Raw genomic sequence first — 17274 nt, 5'->3', positions numbered from 1 at the left:
GTCCTGCAGTTTGTAATTTCACTGGCTGGTGAGCACAGAGGGAGACCCCACCCCACACCTGCCTGGCAGTGCTCTCCTGCTGGCCAGGAGGCTGCTGGCTGTCCCCTGGCTGTGGCAAGGACCACCCTGGATGGGGACAAGGACCAGTGGCCCTGTCTTGCACGTCTCTCTGGTGAGAATGCCAATAAACACAGCTGAGGGTGGGTGAAGCCAGTGCTGAGCAGGGCACAGAGGGCACTGAGCTGCCCTTTCCATGCTGGGAGGATGCCCAGTGAAAAAACATCACCTGGAGGTTGGAGACCAATAGGGAAAGGTTTAAAAACGAGTGGTTTTTTCCATAAGAAACTATTTATCCACAAGGCCATGGGCAAAATCAGCAGCTGCCCCATCCTGCCAGTGACAGTTTGGCACAAGTGCTCTGAAAGTTGCACAGACATCCTGCACATATTCAGTAAATGCAGCAAGGTCATGCTGCCTCCCTGAAATGCTCTTATGTGTCCCAGTCCTACCTGCCATGACAGAAATAAACCTGTAAGGTTGTCTCCATTAACTACATTTTTTTTCTTTTTAAATGGTGTGATCTTCTGTTGGAAAATCCTGATTCGATCCCTTTGCATCAGCTCCTGTTTTGTGATAAAGAATATACTGAGGATTGGCTTGTATGTTCCAGGAAATAATAGGGAAACATTCCTGAAAGTCAGCTCTCCAACATCTTGAGGTCCTGGTTCTTTCTTCAGGAGGTTTTAGATCACACTTGCATAGAATAAAACCAAAACCCTGAAGACTGCAGGTGATGCACAGATGGCCTACAGGTTATTCTGGGACAAGAGAAATCAATTTAAGCCTCTAGATTATTTGACCCACACAATTTAACTTAGCAATTTTCCTTAGCAAGTATACTGAGAAGAAGAACTCAGTTCCAGGTAACACTCAACATTTACAAGCAACTGCACAGTGGATCAGCTTTAACTGACTCAAAGATTCAGCTGTACAAATAAAGGAGCTCTAGCACAGCATCAGTGACCTGAAAACAGAGGAAAATTGAAAAAAAAAATCTCAAAAACATGCAATAATATCAGCTGCTGGTTTCCTCTAAGACATTATTTTGCAGGTAAACTGAATCATGCTCTGCCTGCAATCAGTGCACTCCACAGAGCAATAAATGCTACATCCAGCACAGGGCAGCTGCACCAGTGAAAATGAACCCAGCCATAAGATGCAGCCATCAGGGAGAGCATCAAGGTACTGAGGATAACTCATCTGTATTTGTTTCCTTTCTTTGTTTTCAAAGGAAAACAGACATGCACTTAATTATGTTCCCATTCCAAGCCTAATTAGAGCCAGTTAGATGTTAAGTACTATTGAAGTGAAACAGGAGGATTGAGTTTCTATCTGTAAATGCATACCTGGAAAGTGTCTTCTATCTTAACCTGTCCTCCCAAGAATGAAAAGCACAACTTGTGTGACACATTTCTGGTGTGTTGACTGTCTTTTGATGCAGTGATGGCCACAGCAAGTTGTAATAAAAATGCTTTGGGCAGGAGACTATTAGGGAAGACAATAAAAATCATGGTTTCTCCATTGCAGGAAATCTGCAGCAATCCCCCATCTCAAATTGCTTTTGGAATTGACTTGGACATAATCTGTTTACAATGTCCTCCACCTTTTCTTTGGTAGAGGTCACAGCAGAGTATCTGCACAGTCCAAGCAAGCTGCACACTGCCATGCACCTTTGTATTATCTTCAAGCATGGACAAAAATCCCAGTCCAGGTGTACATCCCTGCAGGCTGCATGGGCCTGCAGACCCCAGGTCCCCATCTCTGCCACAGACCCAGACACAGCTCTGAAGCCTTGGTACTGCCCAACTGGACGGATGCAACACATGCCATGATACAACCTGTGATGCCATAAACTGGCCTCAGTTTCAAGCCTAGATACAAAAAAAAAAAAAAAAAAAGAATTTCAGTGCTACCTGGCATATTTAGGAAATTCTCATTTCTTTGAAAAGTTCATGTTTTTTTAGGATTTCCCAAATCACTATGTTTTTATCGCTGAGAAGACTACCTCCATCAAAAATGTCAGGTTTTGATATAGCTCCCATTTACTTTCAGAAACATACAAAATGAGCAATTTTTCATATTCTTTTGCCAAAAAATGCTAAAAGGAGTTCTCCAAACACTCCAAAGCTTCTCCCAGATGGAGGCTAACCCATAAGAAACTCCATCCAAATGATGTTTTTAAAACTTATCAAATGACTAAGTCAGCATGGCCCAGCTGAATCCTCAGTTGCAGGAGATGTACTCAGGTCCTTGCAGTAAGAGTTTCTCGTGTGCTGAGTTGCAGACATGCTTTGCTGGTGGCATTCAGTGCAATTTGCTGTTCCTGTGCATTGCATTCTCTGAAGCAGTGCCTGTAACACGGTCAGGAACAGATCCTGAGGAATTTGTCAGCTGCACTGGCAGCTTCAGTCCTGTGGCAGCAGCAGGTCTGAGCTGATCATTTCTGCTCAGAGGCATTAAGGCACTGAGTGGTTATGTGGGTCAGATACCAGGGGCTTCCTTCTCTTTCCAGTTTTAAGTGCTCCTCTTCCTATGATATTTACAGGGTTTCACTCTCTCTTCTCCTCTCTGACTTCACTGCAGCACCTTTTAAGCATGCCAACCTTTTCCTTAGGTCTGCTCACACGAACCAGAGGCTTCTGCAGATTAAGTCCATCACGTCGTTATTCACCCCATCACATTCTCCTAGCAATTAAACTCTTAAAAAAGACCCTTTGTGAATATAAAACAAAAAAATAACATTTCAGTTTGATCCATCCAAATCCACATTCAGCCCAAACTAAACCCAACCTTTCCTCAAAGCTCTCAGCAAATATCTCCCAATAATAAATGATGGCAAGACAAAATTTCAACCTTCTGCTCAGCCCAGGCTGTTGGTGAATGTGGTGAATCCTGCCTGGCTTTTGGGAGAGGATCACTGCCAGCATCACACAGTGACCAGCCACCAACTGAACTCAGCACAGCCATTCAGGGAGATGGGAAAAGCAAGAAACAGAGAGGGAAGGAGGGCTGCTTGCTTCTTTTAAAGATTTTAATATTGTCCTCAGAAACACAGAGATGAAAAAAGCGCATCTGGAAAACATCTTGCAAAACACTATGTGGAAATTACAGCAAAATTAATATTAACAACATTAACTTCCACTCTTTTATTACAGCTCCTAAAAATCCTGTGTCCTCCTCCCAGAGCTAAAAGAACCAGCTCAGCAATGAAGTAATGATAATCCAGTACGACACAAGTGTGCCATGCTTCAGAGTCCCTTCAGAGCAAGGGAAATTCAAATAACCCAGAACTGTAATAGAGACAGAACATTTCAACCATCTGCCCACCACCGTGAGAGAGAGCAAAGATGGAAAGAAGCCTCCTCTGTCCATGTGAAGGCTCTCTTCTCTGAGAGATTATTAAATGCTAATTAATAGAAATGAGCCTAAAGAAGTAACATTATGCAAATAAAAACGGCAGCACGATATCTGTCATCTGCTGCCCACAGTCACTTCTGGAGTCCTGCATTTTATTCTAAAGATTCAGTCACTGAGGTTTGCAAGGCACTGAGATCAACAGGGCTGCAAAGTGCAAATTTGGTGGCTGCAGAAGGGACTCAGCACTACAGCAAAGCCAGCGTCTCTGTAACAAGCGTCACTGGGCTTAAACAGCATGTGAAAGATTGAAGGAGATATTTCTGCAAGCTCACATGCACAAAAAGCCTTTCTAGATATTCATCTATTAACTCACTGGCACGTAAATTTGTAGGACAGTTGCAACAACAGGAGAAATGATGATCAAAATCCAGAGATGGAGACAACTAACGGTACCAGGTAACCTAATTTCCCTCCCTGACAGCACGGGGAATTGATAAATAGTCACAGAATCAGAGATAAAATCAGATTATTGGATCCATTTTAAATTCCCTTGGTTTATCTATGATAATTGCCTCCATTTCCTTGACAAGCAAGGCTGGAATGAACCAGTATCCAAGGACTCTATTGGTGTTTTTATGGAAAAGTGCTAACAACGCTCTCCAGCACCTTTCCCTAGAATTTGTATTTACCCTGTTTAGGCCACACAACAGGTTGCTCAGAGCCTAAGGGAATGCTGAACAACCAAATGTTTACTAAAACACAGTAACACTCCCCCACAGCCTCACCCCTTTCCCTGTGACAAACGAGGGCTCCTGCCACTGCTTGGTGATGAATGCACCCCATGCCTTCCCAAACAGAACTGAAACAACTTCCAAGTCACCCCCTGTCCCTCTTCACCAGGTCAAACCCACTCATTAATGTGAAAACCACCCTCAAACTACAGAACTGTCCTGATATAAACTCCAAGGTCAAGGGGTTGCACTTGCTGAAGTGCAAGCACAGCTCCACAAACAGAAAACAAGGAGCATTTAGCCAACAGCAAAGTCAATTATTCCATTAAATGAGGTGTAAAATGCTAATTTGTACCAAAACCACACATGTGAAATCCCGATCAAAACCCCACTAAACTAAGCCAAGCTGGGTACACATCCCAAGAAAGAACTTAGAAAGCTGACTCTGGAGTTATGGTTTCAAACACCATCTAGCCTTTTTTTTTTTTCCTTAAAATCCAGTTATTTATTTAGCCAACAGAATTCACCTTGGGCTATGTTACCATAAAACACCATTATCTTTAATCTTTCACGTATATCATTACACGAACAGAACTGAAAACAACTGACTTAAGGAGGGAACTGCATGAGGTTTGTGCCTGAACAATGGAGCACATAAAATCTCTCATGATGGGAGGTTACTGTGCATTTTTGAGAGCTTTTTTTATTATTATTATTTCAGATAACTACATATGAGTAGTAACACTTCTTTCTAAAAGTACAGTAATGTTGACTTTGCAATCAAATGGAATCTCCAAGAGATTGAGCAATCTAAGCCACATGGGAAAGCTAAAAATTTCCCAAAATATTTCCTTTAAAACCATCTGCTAACTTGTATTTTAAAAGAATTAAAAGAAAAGAAATACAGGCACGGTAAGAGGTATTAAAAAGACCAGAAACATGCAGGAACCAATGCAGAAGCACTGGAAAAAAATATTTGGGGAGAAAACCAGTTATTTCAGCAACCCAGCTGGACACTTAGAGTGGAGATGACTAATGCCACTAGGAACTCAAAGGGACACACAACTTTAATCCCACATGATAATGCACAGCTCAGATGGCTGCATTTGAGGATGGGTCAGGAGTTGAGCCATAAATCTGCGTTCCCCAGCAGCTGCCACATTCACTCTTTGTCTTGGTAATTTCCTGGAAAACAACTTTGTGAGCCCCTGGAATGGTGGGGGAATGCCCCCTCCACCCCCTGCCACAGCAGGAGCTGCCTGTCCCAACAGCAGAGCCACTCCCAGCATCCACAGGTGACCTCCCTTTGGGGGAATTCTGAGAAGATGGAAATGGGGGGAGGCACTTCAAAGCACCCATCAAGACTTCCCACACCTCCCTCCCATGCCAGAGGGGCACCGAGCCCACCACCCTCCATGGGGCCATCTCCAGAGCCCCTGACCTACACACCAGTGACACCACATTGCCAGGGGAACTGGCTAAAGAAGAGGAACCATAGGAAAACATGCGATTTCAACCTTTTTTAAAATGACAGCCCTGCTGTGGCTCACAGCCAAGCAACACATACCTGCCCCACCACTCTCCTGCCACCTGCTGACTTCCAAGGGGTCACACCTGGATGCACAGGTCTCTTTTCAAAGCAATAAAAATTCAGAAAACCAACTACCACTAACTATGAGTAGCTACCTCAGTTCTGATTTTGTCACACAGCCAAAGACATGCCAAGTTCTAAGAACCTAAAGTAGTCCCCAGAAATTTCGAAAGGTGCTCTTCAGATCAGTGACCCACCTTGGAACATTATCTAAATGGAAACTCTACTTACACACTTTTATTATGTTAACTGACAGCAAGAAACCCCAATTCCAGCAGGACAGCACACACAAAGCACTCATTTGAGTGTCTCACAGGGCCCAGGATCAGAAAGTAATCACTTTGCTACGGTGCCTATTTGGGGCACCAGCAAGCTTTGCATGGAAGACAAAACCCATTTTCCTCAGCCACATAACTTTAAGGATAAATGCATGCACCCTTAAAGCTCCCTCCCAAAATACACTGAGGCAGGCAGTTAATTTGTAAACAAAATATATTTAGAAGGCTATAGTGAAATATTAATTATACACGTTTTAAGACCAAAGGTTATTTAAGTACTAGAGAAATACAAGGTACTGACTGAGGGGTGCTTCAAGGTTTCTCTCTCCTATAAAAAATTCACTTAGAATTCTAATCCAAAATTCATCTTCTCTTAAAAACAAGACAGGCTGTATCTCCGATTTCTATGCAAGCAATTTATGATACCCAAAAGGAAAAAATAAAAATAGCTAACAGCCAAGCAGAGCTTTTATCACCTTTTTTAATCTACTAGTTCCAAGCCAGATGCATTCAGCACAGAATTCTGATTAGGAAAAAAATGGATGTTGAATTTTTATTACTACATCCCTTAAGGACCAAAAGCGGTAACCTTAGGCATTTAATGTGTTCTATGAATAACAATACATATGAGCACACAAAAAGCTTGTTATCTCTGTTTATGGAATTTTTTTACCATGTTGATACATTTACGGAAAGAAGTTGGGAAGTATGTTGAGGGGGAGGAGAGGAAGCTATCAAAATAACAAGTTACATTAAACAAAACCTGTTTGGAAAGGAATAAGCTATGCAGTATGAAATTTGAATGAACTGTGTCTCCCCATTATGGTCTTACAGCTCCCATGAAATCCACGCAGCCTCATTTAATGCTTGTGCTAAAAGCCTTCACCTATACACATCTGTCCCACAGATACAAATGCAATTCATATTTAACGCTGACAAAAAATCACTTGTTGGGGGAACATGCTGCGTACACAGATTTTCTTATTTTATAAACAACGTGAAACACACAGAAGTCCCTCATGATGGTTCAGAACAGCTCACTGGATGCAAAGAAACATCTTCTCCCCACTCCCTCACATCTGTAACCACCCGACCCAAGAGGCAAAGGGCTGCCACCACACACCACCCTGCCACAGGATGAGTTTCTGCCCTGTGTTGTACTGCAACTCCATTCTCACAGCTAGAAAAAAACCCATACAAACTGCAGCTAAGCAACGCAGAGCCTTCTCCTTCAGAAATCAGCTTACAACCTCTCCAAAAAATGTGGGAAAGCCGTCAGAATAAAAATTTACAAACCAGTCATTTGTGGCACTGGCATGGTTTCCCACTGATATTTAGATCGGTCCAAGAAACAAATTTTTAAAATAGCTCCTCCAATAGAATCCTTCCCATATTTTCAGCTCTGAAAATTCACAAGGACTCGAGTTACACTGACTCTGGAGCCAGCAGCTTCTAGGAGTACAATAATCACCCCAGAAAATAATGGAGGGAGGGGACTTGACGAATATCCATGCACCTCTCAGCTCTCAAACTTGCCTGAAAAAAAAGAAAATGAGCATACAGCCAGAGCACACCATGTTTTTGCTCTCCTCATGGAAACTGCTGCACCCTGCTCCAATTTATCCTAAATTGATTCAGAACCCAGAAAGGGGACAAAAATGTGAATTAGTTTTTGTTCTTCCTTTTAGCACAGAAGAACTGATAAAGACTTAGAATCTGCTGTCAAATGCTCTGGCCCTTTTCCAAATCCTTTGCTGTCTTCTCCCACTGAGACCTGCCTAGGTGTCCCTAGGCTGGTGCCTCGAGAAACCAGATGCAACAGCAAGCACGATTGTTCATTCTCCTTTGATCATGGCTGCAGGACTCTGTCTCCATCCATTGATCTCCTCCTTTTCCAGGCTCAAGGAAGAGGACAAACAGAGACTCTGGCAGCTGTCAAATGTTAAGTAACAGGAAGAATGGGCCATGCCCTTGGAGAAGATCAGGACACACGAGAGCCTGACCCACAGTTCAGAGGAAAAGAATTTGCAGCAGAGCATCCCACCAGCACAGCCACGCTGCTGGAGCCCAAAGCAGGGCTCAGTTATGTTATTTATTTACCCTGCGAGGTCCCAGCTGTCAACCTGGCCTGGCATCGTGACAGCCTACGGCACAAATGCCCTCAGCCAGCTGCTTGGCTCGGTGTACAGTTCTCTCTTTTTAAATGAGATTAGCGTTGGTGAAATGTGCTAGCTCAACGGGCATGCTGATCTAAGTCCTCTGTTTATTCGGGCTACAGCAGATACAACGATCACTTAAAAAAAAAAAAAAAGATGCAATTTTAAAAGATGCCATGAATACACCCGAGCCCCTGCAGTTGCTCACTCATCACAGGATGAAGAGGGGTTTCTTACAGATCCGCTGAGAACTGGAAAGGATGAATCCTGAAACTGTGGTAAGTATATAAACTTAGCCACCTACCTCCTTGAGACTACTGTGAAGGCTCTAATTGCCAACAAAAAACACAACAGTTTATTCCGGCTTCCTATCCTTTTCAGTCATCAGACATATCTGCTGCCACCAAAATTATTTAAAAATAAGGGAGGGGGTATGTTAAATATAGAGGGGGAAGAGGGGGCCAACAACACCAAGATACTGCCCTAAGTATGGACAAGCAATATGTGTTTTGGTTATGCTCTAAAAAAAAAAAAAAATAATAAAAATAAAGAAAGGCTATGAAGTTAAAGTTGAAACAGTTGAAGTCAAATGTTCTCTGTAAGGATGTCAAACGTTATTGCCGTGAATAAGCAATTCTTTGTTTAGAATGCCTTTTTAAGCAGAAGGATGAAGATTTGAGTCACTGTGTTTTACAGACACTTTCCCCAGCACAAAGCTACCAAAAACCGAGGGAGCACAACCAGCTCCCCTGGCTCGGAGTGACAAACGCGCCCCAGTGCGCTGTGTCCATGATGTGCGAGCAGGTCTCCAAGAGCACACAGCGGGGCCATTACCGTGTGCTGTCACCGTGTGCCATTTAAAGGTCTTTAACCTGCCGATCGCCGCCGCGATACGCGGCTCCTGCCGGGGATCTGCTGACTAACAGGCCGGGGCGCTGCGAAAACCTCCAGCCCCGGGGCTCGCCTGAAAAACACGGCCGGGCAATCGCGGCAACTCAATTAATGCATCTGGGTCAGGAAGATGGTCTGCGGGAGCCTGAGCCCGGTTACGAAACGCGGGCAGCGCGGCGGGTACCGCGGCCGGGGCGAGCGCAGCCCCGCAGGTAGCGGGGCTCGGGCGGCATCCCCCGCACCCTCCCGGAGCGGCGGGCAGCGGGGACACGGCCAGGGGGACGGCGGCGAGGGGACAGCCTCTCGGGGAGACCCCCGCAACTTTCCGCCGTGGGGGCTCGGGGGGATGTGCTCGCCGCGAGAGGAGGCAAAACCCATCATTTTTTATACATGGATATGTGTGTGTATATATGTGTGTGTGAGCTCATATATGTATGTGTGCGTGCGTGCAGATCCATATTCCGACGGACATGCCCCGTCCCCGCTCGCCCGGCGGTGCCAGCCCGGCAGAGCCGCGCTGCGGAGCCCCCGGTGCCCCCCGCCCCGGGCAGGGCAGGGCAGGCGGGGCCCGGGGGGTGCCGGGGGTGCCGGGGGTGCCCAGCGATCCCCGTGTGGCCGCGCCGCGCCGCGCCGCACTCACCCAGAACACGAAGGAGTAGATGATGAGGAGGGTTTTCAGACACGTTATCACGGGTTTGGTCTCCATTCTCCTCGATGCCATAATACTGAGATCCCGGCTGCAGGCTGGGCGCGGGAGGAGGCGGAGGAGGAGGGAGGGAAGGGGGAGGGAGAAGGGAGCGGGGGGGCGGAGGGAGGTGAGCTCAGCTCCCGGCTGCCGCGGCCGGGCTCGCCGCGCCTCCTGCTGCTGCCGCCGCTGCTGCGGCTGCTGCTGCTGCCCGGGGACCCCCGAGCGCAGGGCACAGCGGGCTCCAACATCACCTGCAGGGGTCACATTTACTGGGATATCTCGGGGAGGGGGTGGGGGGCTTGAGGTTTTGAAAGATGAGGTGAAAGGCACCCCCCGGCCGCCCCCTTTTCTCGGGAAGGTGCTCGGAGGCGTTGCTTGGGCTGCTCAGGGGTTTGGGGATGGAGGAGCTGCATGGTCGGAGCTGCAGAGGGTATTGCCCGTAGGGGGGAAAATACCTTTCAGTGTCACGATTAAAATGTGTGTTCCTGCTCAGGCTTTAAAGGTTTGGAGACCACAGCAAGAGCGAGTAGCACAGGTTTGACGGTGCTGTGGTTACAGGCACGCAGTCTGGCTGAGCCGGCTGTACCTAAAGAGCAAGATCTCTGCACCGAGGCCATTTGAGGGACCGGGGCTCCTCCAGCTCTCATTCGCTTTTGCAGCTCTGGTGCAGGTGGCTGTGGAGACCGTGAGAGCTGTGACCTATGCACGGTGCTTTACAAGAGCAGGTCACGAAGCTGGGGTGCTGCTGGAGCCTTGGCTTCGTGTCAGCCTCGAATCTGAACTCTGCTAAAACTGCTCTGGACATTGAACCCCCAGCTAAACTGATCAGAAACCTCACACTTCCATGTCTTTGAGACACTCAGCTTCAGCTGGAACAGAGCTGGTTTGGCTCTGCCTGACAACACAGCCCGGAGAGAGCGCCCAGCTCCGGAGAGAGCGCCCAGCTCCGGAGAGAGCCTGCTTCTCCTCATTGTCACGGCAGCCAGCAGCCCAGGGGGAAATCCAGCAAGGGATGGGCAGCAGGGAAACAACGCTGCTGGTCTGGGGATGGACAGCAGGGAAACAACGCTGCTGGTCTGGGGATGGAATGGGAGCTGATCCTGCAGAGCCTGGCAGCAAAGCAGTGGCGTGGGTCTCACCAGCCTCCTCTGGGTGGGAATAAAAGAAGGCTTTGTGGGCTGGCTGCCTCCAGAAAAGCATGGCCAGAATGAGGGCACACATGTGCCTTGGCACAGAGGGGATGCCTTCAGGGTTTTTTTTCTGTAGTTCACATTTTGGAGGAGGTTTTGTGTGCAGGGGAGTGGATGCTGGATGTCTGTCCTGAGTGGTGTGCCTGCACGCCCCACAAAGCAGGGATCTGAACTATGACTTTAACTGCATTAAAATCAAAACAAGGTCAACACTAAGCAGCGAATCTCCTCAAGCTACGAAAGTAATGTAGTTTGTGCAGTTGAAATATATCAAAGTGATGAAACAGCCTTTGCCATTCAAGAGACAGTGTTTGAAAAACAGTGAGAAAAAAATGATTCCTGAACAAGTGCTTTTGTAATATGCAGAAGTTTTGTCATAAAGGCTGCTGCAGGATTTTGCTGGGTTTAACTTATGACTTTTAGAGCTGTTAGCCTACTGTTTCCCAAAACAATGAAGGCATCTAAAAGATACTTGAAGAGGAAGTATTCTGCAGGAGATATTGGAGTTTTTTTAGGCAATCACCACTTCTGTGGAAAATTCAGATGACAGGTGCATAAATCTTTATTGGCTTGGCCATTAAAATGTAAATAAGTGCACTAACTGCAAAAATTGTATTGACACTAACAACAGTTATAAATATTCACTGTACAAAAATTACACCAAGATTTTTGACAGAAAATAGCTACGAGCTGGAGAATTCTCTTCCTTCTCCTCACACATGGGCTGTAGGAAAGATAAATGCTGCTGTCACAGCCCAGGGGACAGCAGCCATTTATTTCAGTAGCTATGGTTATATTTCCCCTCCCCTTCAGGTGTTTTAAGAAAGCATGAAACAAACTATAATATCAATCAGAATGGATATTTTGGTAGATGCTGGTTTTGACAAAGACTCACATTTTCTGCCAATGGCATGTGACTTTAGGTCATTCTGTCCCATAGTGCCGAGTCTTCTCAGAAGGATGTGCTGGGGATCTAAACTGCATGGGTGCCTACAAAGCTTCCCTTGACAGTGCTGGTAAAACTCTCAGGATTTTGCACCAGGGAATCAGAGAGAAAACAGAGGTGCAAGAAGAAAAGTCCACATCAGGAAATGCAGCTCCTTTCTTCACAAACGTCATGCCCTGGAGGGGATGATGTCCTGAGAACTGAGAAACAGAGGCTCCATATCTCCACCTGAGCCTACAGTCTCCTCCTGTCTTTGGAGGAACTCTGAGTTGCTTTTTGGCATGCAGTCAAGGAGCGTATACTTTATTGGCTGTAGATGCAAATTTTGGATTAAAAATGAGAATGTCTGAACAGAGCTGAACAAAAATCTGCCTGATTACTGCAAATACCATTAAAATATGACAAGAGCACCGAGCCATCAAACATTTTAGGCTTAAATGGAATTACTGAGCAACTGCTAGCCTTTATGTGTGGCTTGGAAACACATCTACCTTTTAAAATTATTTTTATCATAATTTTTCAGATTTGGGAGGGAAGTTTCTCAAGTATTACTTGAACAAAATCAAAGCAAGCCTTTCTAAAGCAAAACACATTTTCAGTTCTGTAATCCGTGTTTGCAAAGTTGGGAACATAATTCCTCTTCACATCTTCCCACAGAGAGAACATTCTTGTAGTTATTCAAAACAGGACATTTTTGCCTAAATGTGTCATTTGAAAAATATTTCTTTAAAACACTGGCAGTTTGCAGGGTATTCTTCTTCAACCTGTAAGCTCCAATTTTTTTCATAATGCACAGGGAATATCCTCTGTCTTAATAAGTTTGTTTGCAAAGCATTGGTATAGAAGGATCTTCTTCATCCCATGGCAGAGCGTTGTACCACAGAAAACGAAAATGAGGAGTTCCATCCTTACCTGAAGCTGACCTTGGCTATTTGATGGTTAAATAGCAACTTTCTGGGGAAAGTGGTGGAAAAATGTAAAGGTCTCACACCCTTCTGCAATTATAGCAGGTGAGAAATGTGGTGCTTTGTTCTCTTCATGCCCATTCTGGCCTTTCCCAGGATTTTCTGTGGTGCTGTTGAATGCAAAGGCAGCAACCTCTGCTATCCTTAATTGGGCATTCAGGCTTATAATCCACACTCTCTTCATCCTCCCTGGAGACTAGAGGTTTGAGGGGTTTTTTGTCCTTTTCCCTCCCCCCTGTCTCCATGTGGCCTGCCAGCACTGTTCTCAGCTGGCAGAGCCCACACCTGCATCACTCCATGGCAGAATAACCACAAGCTTTGTGGCAAAATGCAAGATGCAGGAGGAAAGATAAGCGTCTGATAATTTTGCTGCACTCAAAGGTCACAGGTGAGTTCAGACAATTCCATGCAGGTCCCACTGACATCTCTGCATCATAATTCAGCTTTTAAAAAGCAGAGCTCTTGCACAGCAGCTGGTTTGTCACATGGCTAGTGGCTGCATGCTTTTCACAGATGCATCAGTGAGGGCCAAGCTGCCCCAAAATGTGTGTTCTAAAGATGCCTCAGGCTTTATAGGACCCCAAGGAAGAGATGTGGGGTTACAAAACCAGTGCCAGAGAATGATTTGCCAGAAAAGATCCTGTAAGGAGATGAATGTAGTCTTGACAAAGTCAACCAAGATATTTCCATTTACCACATCTTGGAAATAAATACTTGCCCAGCCTCCTGCAGCACAGACACAAGGGAATAAATACAGACATCAGCTTCAGTAGTTTGGCAACAGGTGTGAGTTAGGATGAAATTCGTATTCATCACTGATTCAACATAAAAAGGGCTCATGGGGTGGCTCTGCAGTATTGTGCTTACCCTAATGGGCAGCAGTACATGTTTGCAGAGGAAGAAGTAGTAATGCTAGGAAACTTCCTTAAACCTTTTTAGAAGGTCTTTAGGATGCTTTGTAGGCAAGTACCTCAAGCTTGATGAATTATGGTCAGTTTATGCTCTTATGTTAGGCCAAAAAGAGATGTCCTTTATCCCATTTCCCTTCAGAGCACACATGTAATATCTGGCTCTTATCAGTAACTTGGATACAAATAAGCTTTTCATAACTCTTTGTATTTCTCAGAAAATGCCTTGATTTCAAAGGGAAATTTATAGCTGTTTTGTAGGTAGGTAATTCTCATGGCCTGTGATGACTTTCCTGATTACTCCAAAGCTTTGTGAGGCATCCTCTTGAAGGGAATGGAACAGAAATACATTTGTGACTAAGCATAACTACCACAACAGGATAAATTAAGACCACCAGTATTTACAGAGGGAGGGTGGAGGACTTGGAAAAGATAAGAGGTCAGGAACAGAAAAATACACAAAAGGCATATAAATACACAAAAAGCAGGTCTATATTATTTCAGGAGAAACATTATTGCATCTCCAAATGAGAGTTTTGACACATAGCAAGAAGAATGGAGCCATGCGATTTTATTATCTTCATCTTTAGCAATAAAGTGACAATTAACCCTGCGCATTTGCCAAGTCACTCAGTTTGGTTTGTCACACTGTATTTTCTCTGGTTTTTTATTTTCTTTGTAGTTATGAATAACAACACCAGATTCTGTCCTGTGTGTCCCTGGAATACCTGGACATTTTCTTAAGGTCAGTAGATAATTTACAATAATCTTGGAGGAATTAGATAATTTATTCTTCTGGAAAGATCAATGTGAGGGACCAAGAAACATCTATGAGGTTCCCCTCCTCCATGGTTTTCTGTTGCTTAGCTTCTGTCAAGAAGTGTGGTTGGGCTGCACCTTAAACTGAGAACACCAAAGTGTTCGATACTGTTTGCATTTTCCTCCTTTTCCTTTTTTGACTGTGCCATGATTTGTTTCCACTAGATTTCTCTTTTGTGTGCCCTGAAGCAAATGCAGGCAGAACTGGGGATCTCAGCCTCTTCTCCAGTGCTGGCAGAAGTTACCCATTGTTATCACTGGTCTGGGAGTGTTTGTGTAAGAAATAGGGGCAGGAGAGCAAAGCCCAAATTTTCTGTTCTGCAGCAATCCCCAGTGTGGCAGACACAGGCTCCTGGCTGACAGGGGAGTGTCTGCCTGCATATTGGGTGGTATTTTCTGGGCTGGGTAAGACTCTGGTCAGCCTGGCCACCTGCAAGGACCTGCCAGGCCCTGGCCCTTGTCTCTGGCAGCAGTCACAGGTGGTACATGGGGGGGACCCTGACCTCTTGCCTGGGGTGCTCCGACTCTTGTTGCCTCAGCTGCAGCCTCTGGATTTTTTTGTGTCAGCCATAAGAGCCCTGCAGCAAGAGTGTTCACATCCTTTCAGCAGAGACCACTCCACTTACAGTTTGGAAATAGGTTTGAGAAAACTTCATTTTTCCCCGAGGCTTGCTTTTCCTTGTATGCACCTCAGGTCTAGTTCCAGAGGAAAGGAAACTGTAACCTAAGTCTTGTGCAGCTGTTTGAGCAGAAAGGGAATTCTGGAATTATGGACAGCAGGATGGGGAAAGCTCAGGTGTGAGACAGCTGATGGACCATGGACAACATGGATGCTGCTGAGGGAGATTAAGGTGTGGAATGTGATATTCCAAGGGACAACGTGAAGAGCACCACAGAGACTATGGGAACACCAAGAGCTCTTTAGGAAATAGCCATGCTCAAGGTAAAATTAGAGCATGTACATAATGAAAGGAATTTGAGGTACACTGCATGGCTTTTGAGCTAATGAGTTTTCTCTCTATATGGTGTCTAGTTTTCCTTCTCCTCCTCTAAACAATGGCTCCTCTTCTTGTCTTCAAAAGACTAGATGATTGATTTTTAAAGCTGCCATGTATCTTACAACAATATGCTAGTGATGAAAAGACAAAAAATGAGAACAAAATATTAACATGTTTTAGCAAATAGAATTATGCTGTGTAGAGCAATAACATTTAAAAACCCAATTCATTACAGGTGAAGTGTATGACAACAAATCTTAAAAGAACAAAAGAAACAAGACTGATACTTAGAGCACATCTTGTGCCCACATCAGTGGCAGTGTGGGCAAAGTCCTTGTTTTTCAAGGACAGCCTGTTGCATGCAGGTATCTCTTACATGAGCACACAAAAGCTCTGGCTCCAGCTTAGAGGCCCAGCTGCTCACTGTGGAGCAGACTCCTTCCCTGTGATGCTGGGGAATGGAGCAGACATGAACTGCTCACTCAGACCCTGCTTGTGTTTTGGATGAGCTGGCAGGTGGACAAGAGCAGCTCTTCTTCCCTTGTGGAGGATTTTCTTCCTACATCCCTTCCTTCTGGACAAGCAGTCTGTTCCCTGGAGACACCCACAGCTTGTCCCTGTCAGGTTCCTTGTTTTCTCCACAACCATCCAGCAGGTCCCTAAGCCATTGCGTGAGGAGCTCTGTTCCTGGAACTGCGGAAGCAGTGTTGGACCCCAGAAATCTGTGTTTTTTGAGCTTTCTGTGCTTTCTGGCACTGACCCCCTGGAGAACACTGCTTTTGACCTGAGGCCTTGGAGAAGGCTTCCAAATTTAAGTGATGGAGTTAAAATCACAGGTGTGTAGTCAAATAAAAGTGTGTGATTTCACATGGTGAAGGATTTGAAATTTGAGGTTTTTATAATGTAGTATTAAGTATGGGACAAATGGAGGATTTTGGGTGGTGTCTCTTCCGATGTTCATCTTCCTTCTTCATAATTTCAGGTAGCAGTTTCTGGTTGGACAGTTAGTGCTGCACTGAGGGTCATGAGAGTTTAGTTACTGGGTTAAAAGTATAAATATTATAGGTATTAATTCTCTATTGGACTGTTTAGCTTTAGGAGACCTTGTAGCAGCTGGATTCTCTCTCCATTTTGCTCGCTTCTAGCTGGTAGCTAGAAGTGTTGCTGGACTTTCTGTACTTTAGATAAAATTTAATAAACAACCAAGCCTGAACACGAGAAGATTCATCTCCATGTTTTTTAATCCTGAGTGAAGACAGAAAAAACTTCAGACAAACCACTAATTAAGTGGTGCAAAACACCACCCCGTTACAGAGCAGCAAAGGGCTGTGTCTCAGTTTGTGTCAGTCTGCCAAGCACTGCCTGTCTGACCCTCAGCACACCCTCCTCCTCCTCCTCCTCCTGGGGTCTCACTGCCTGGGCTCTGGGCCAGCTTAGCTGAGGGGTGCAGGTGTCACTTCTTGAATCAAGCACTTGGGAAAACACTGAGAGGCCTTGGTGGAGATGGAAGGGCTGCCCTTGTCTCTGGAGGTGCTGTTAGGCTGGGCACTCTTTGATAGTGCTGCAGCCATGCCTGTGGCCATCCTGTGCTCCAGGCTGGCCACCCACCCCAGATGGACTCAGGACAGGGAATGCAAGAGCACACACAGCTTGGTCACAAAGCCTCCCTGGCACTGGAAACAAAGCACATATGCTC

The 17274-nt window shown here is 45.4% G+C and overlaps 1 protein-coding gene across 1 annotated transcript in view; it reads right to left on the bottom strand.

Moving 5' to 3' along the window:
- The window catches only part of TSPAN7 (tetraspanin 7), an 84781-nt gene extending 74990 nt beyond the window's left edge, over positions 1–9791 (bottom strand). The window contains exon 1 of the mRNA XM_014876834.2: positions 9705–9791. Coding sequence (XP_014732320.1) covers positions 9705–9785 — 81 coding nt within the window. The 5' untranslated portion in view covers positions 9786–9791. The remainder of the gene's footprint in view (positions 1–9704) is intronic.
- Between the last annotated feature and the right edge of the window lie 7483 nt (positions 9792–17274).

Source organism: Sturnus vulgaris, chromosome 2 (assembly GCF_052056855.1).
Source record: "Sturnus vulgaris isolate bStuVul1 chromosome 2, bStuVul1.hap1, whole genome shotgun sequence".
NCBI lineage: Eukaryota > Metazoa > Chordata > Aves > Passeriformes > Sturnidae > Sturnus > Sturnus vulgaris.
Note: the sequence above shows the minus strand (reverse complement) of the source record. Positions and strands in the feature narration are given on the sequence as shown.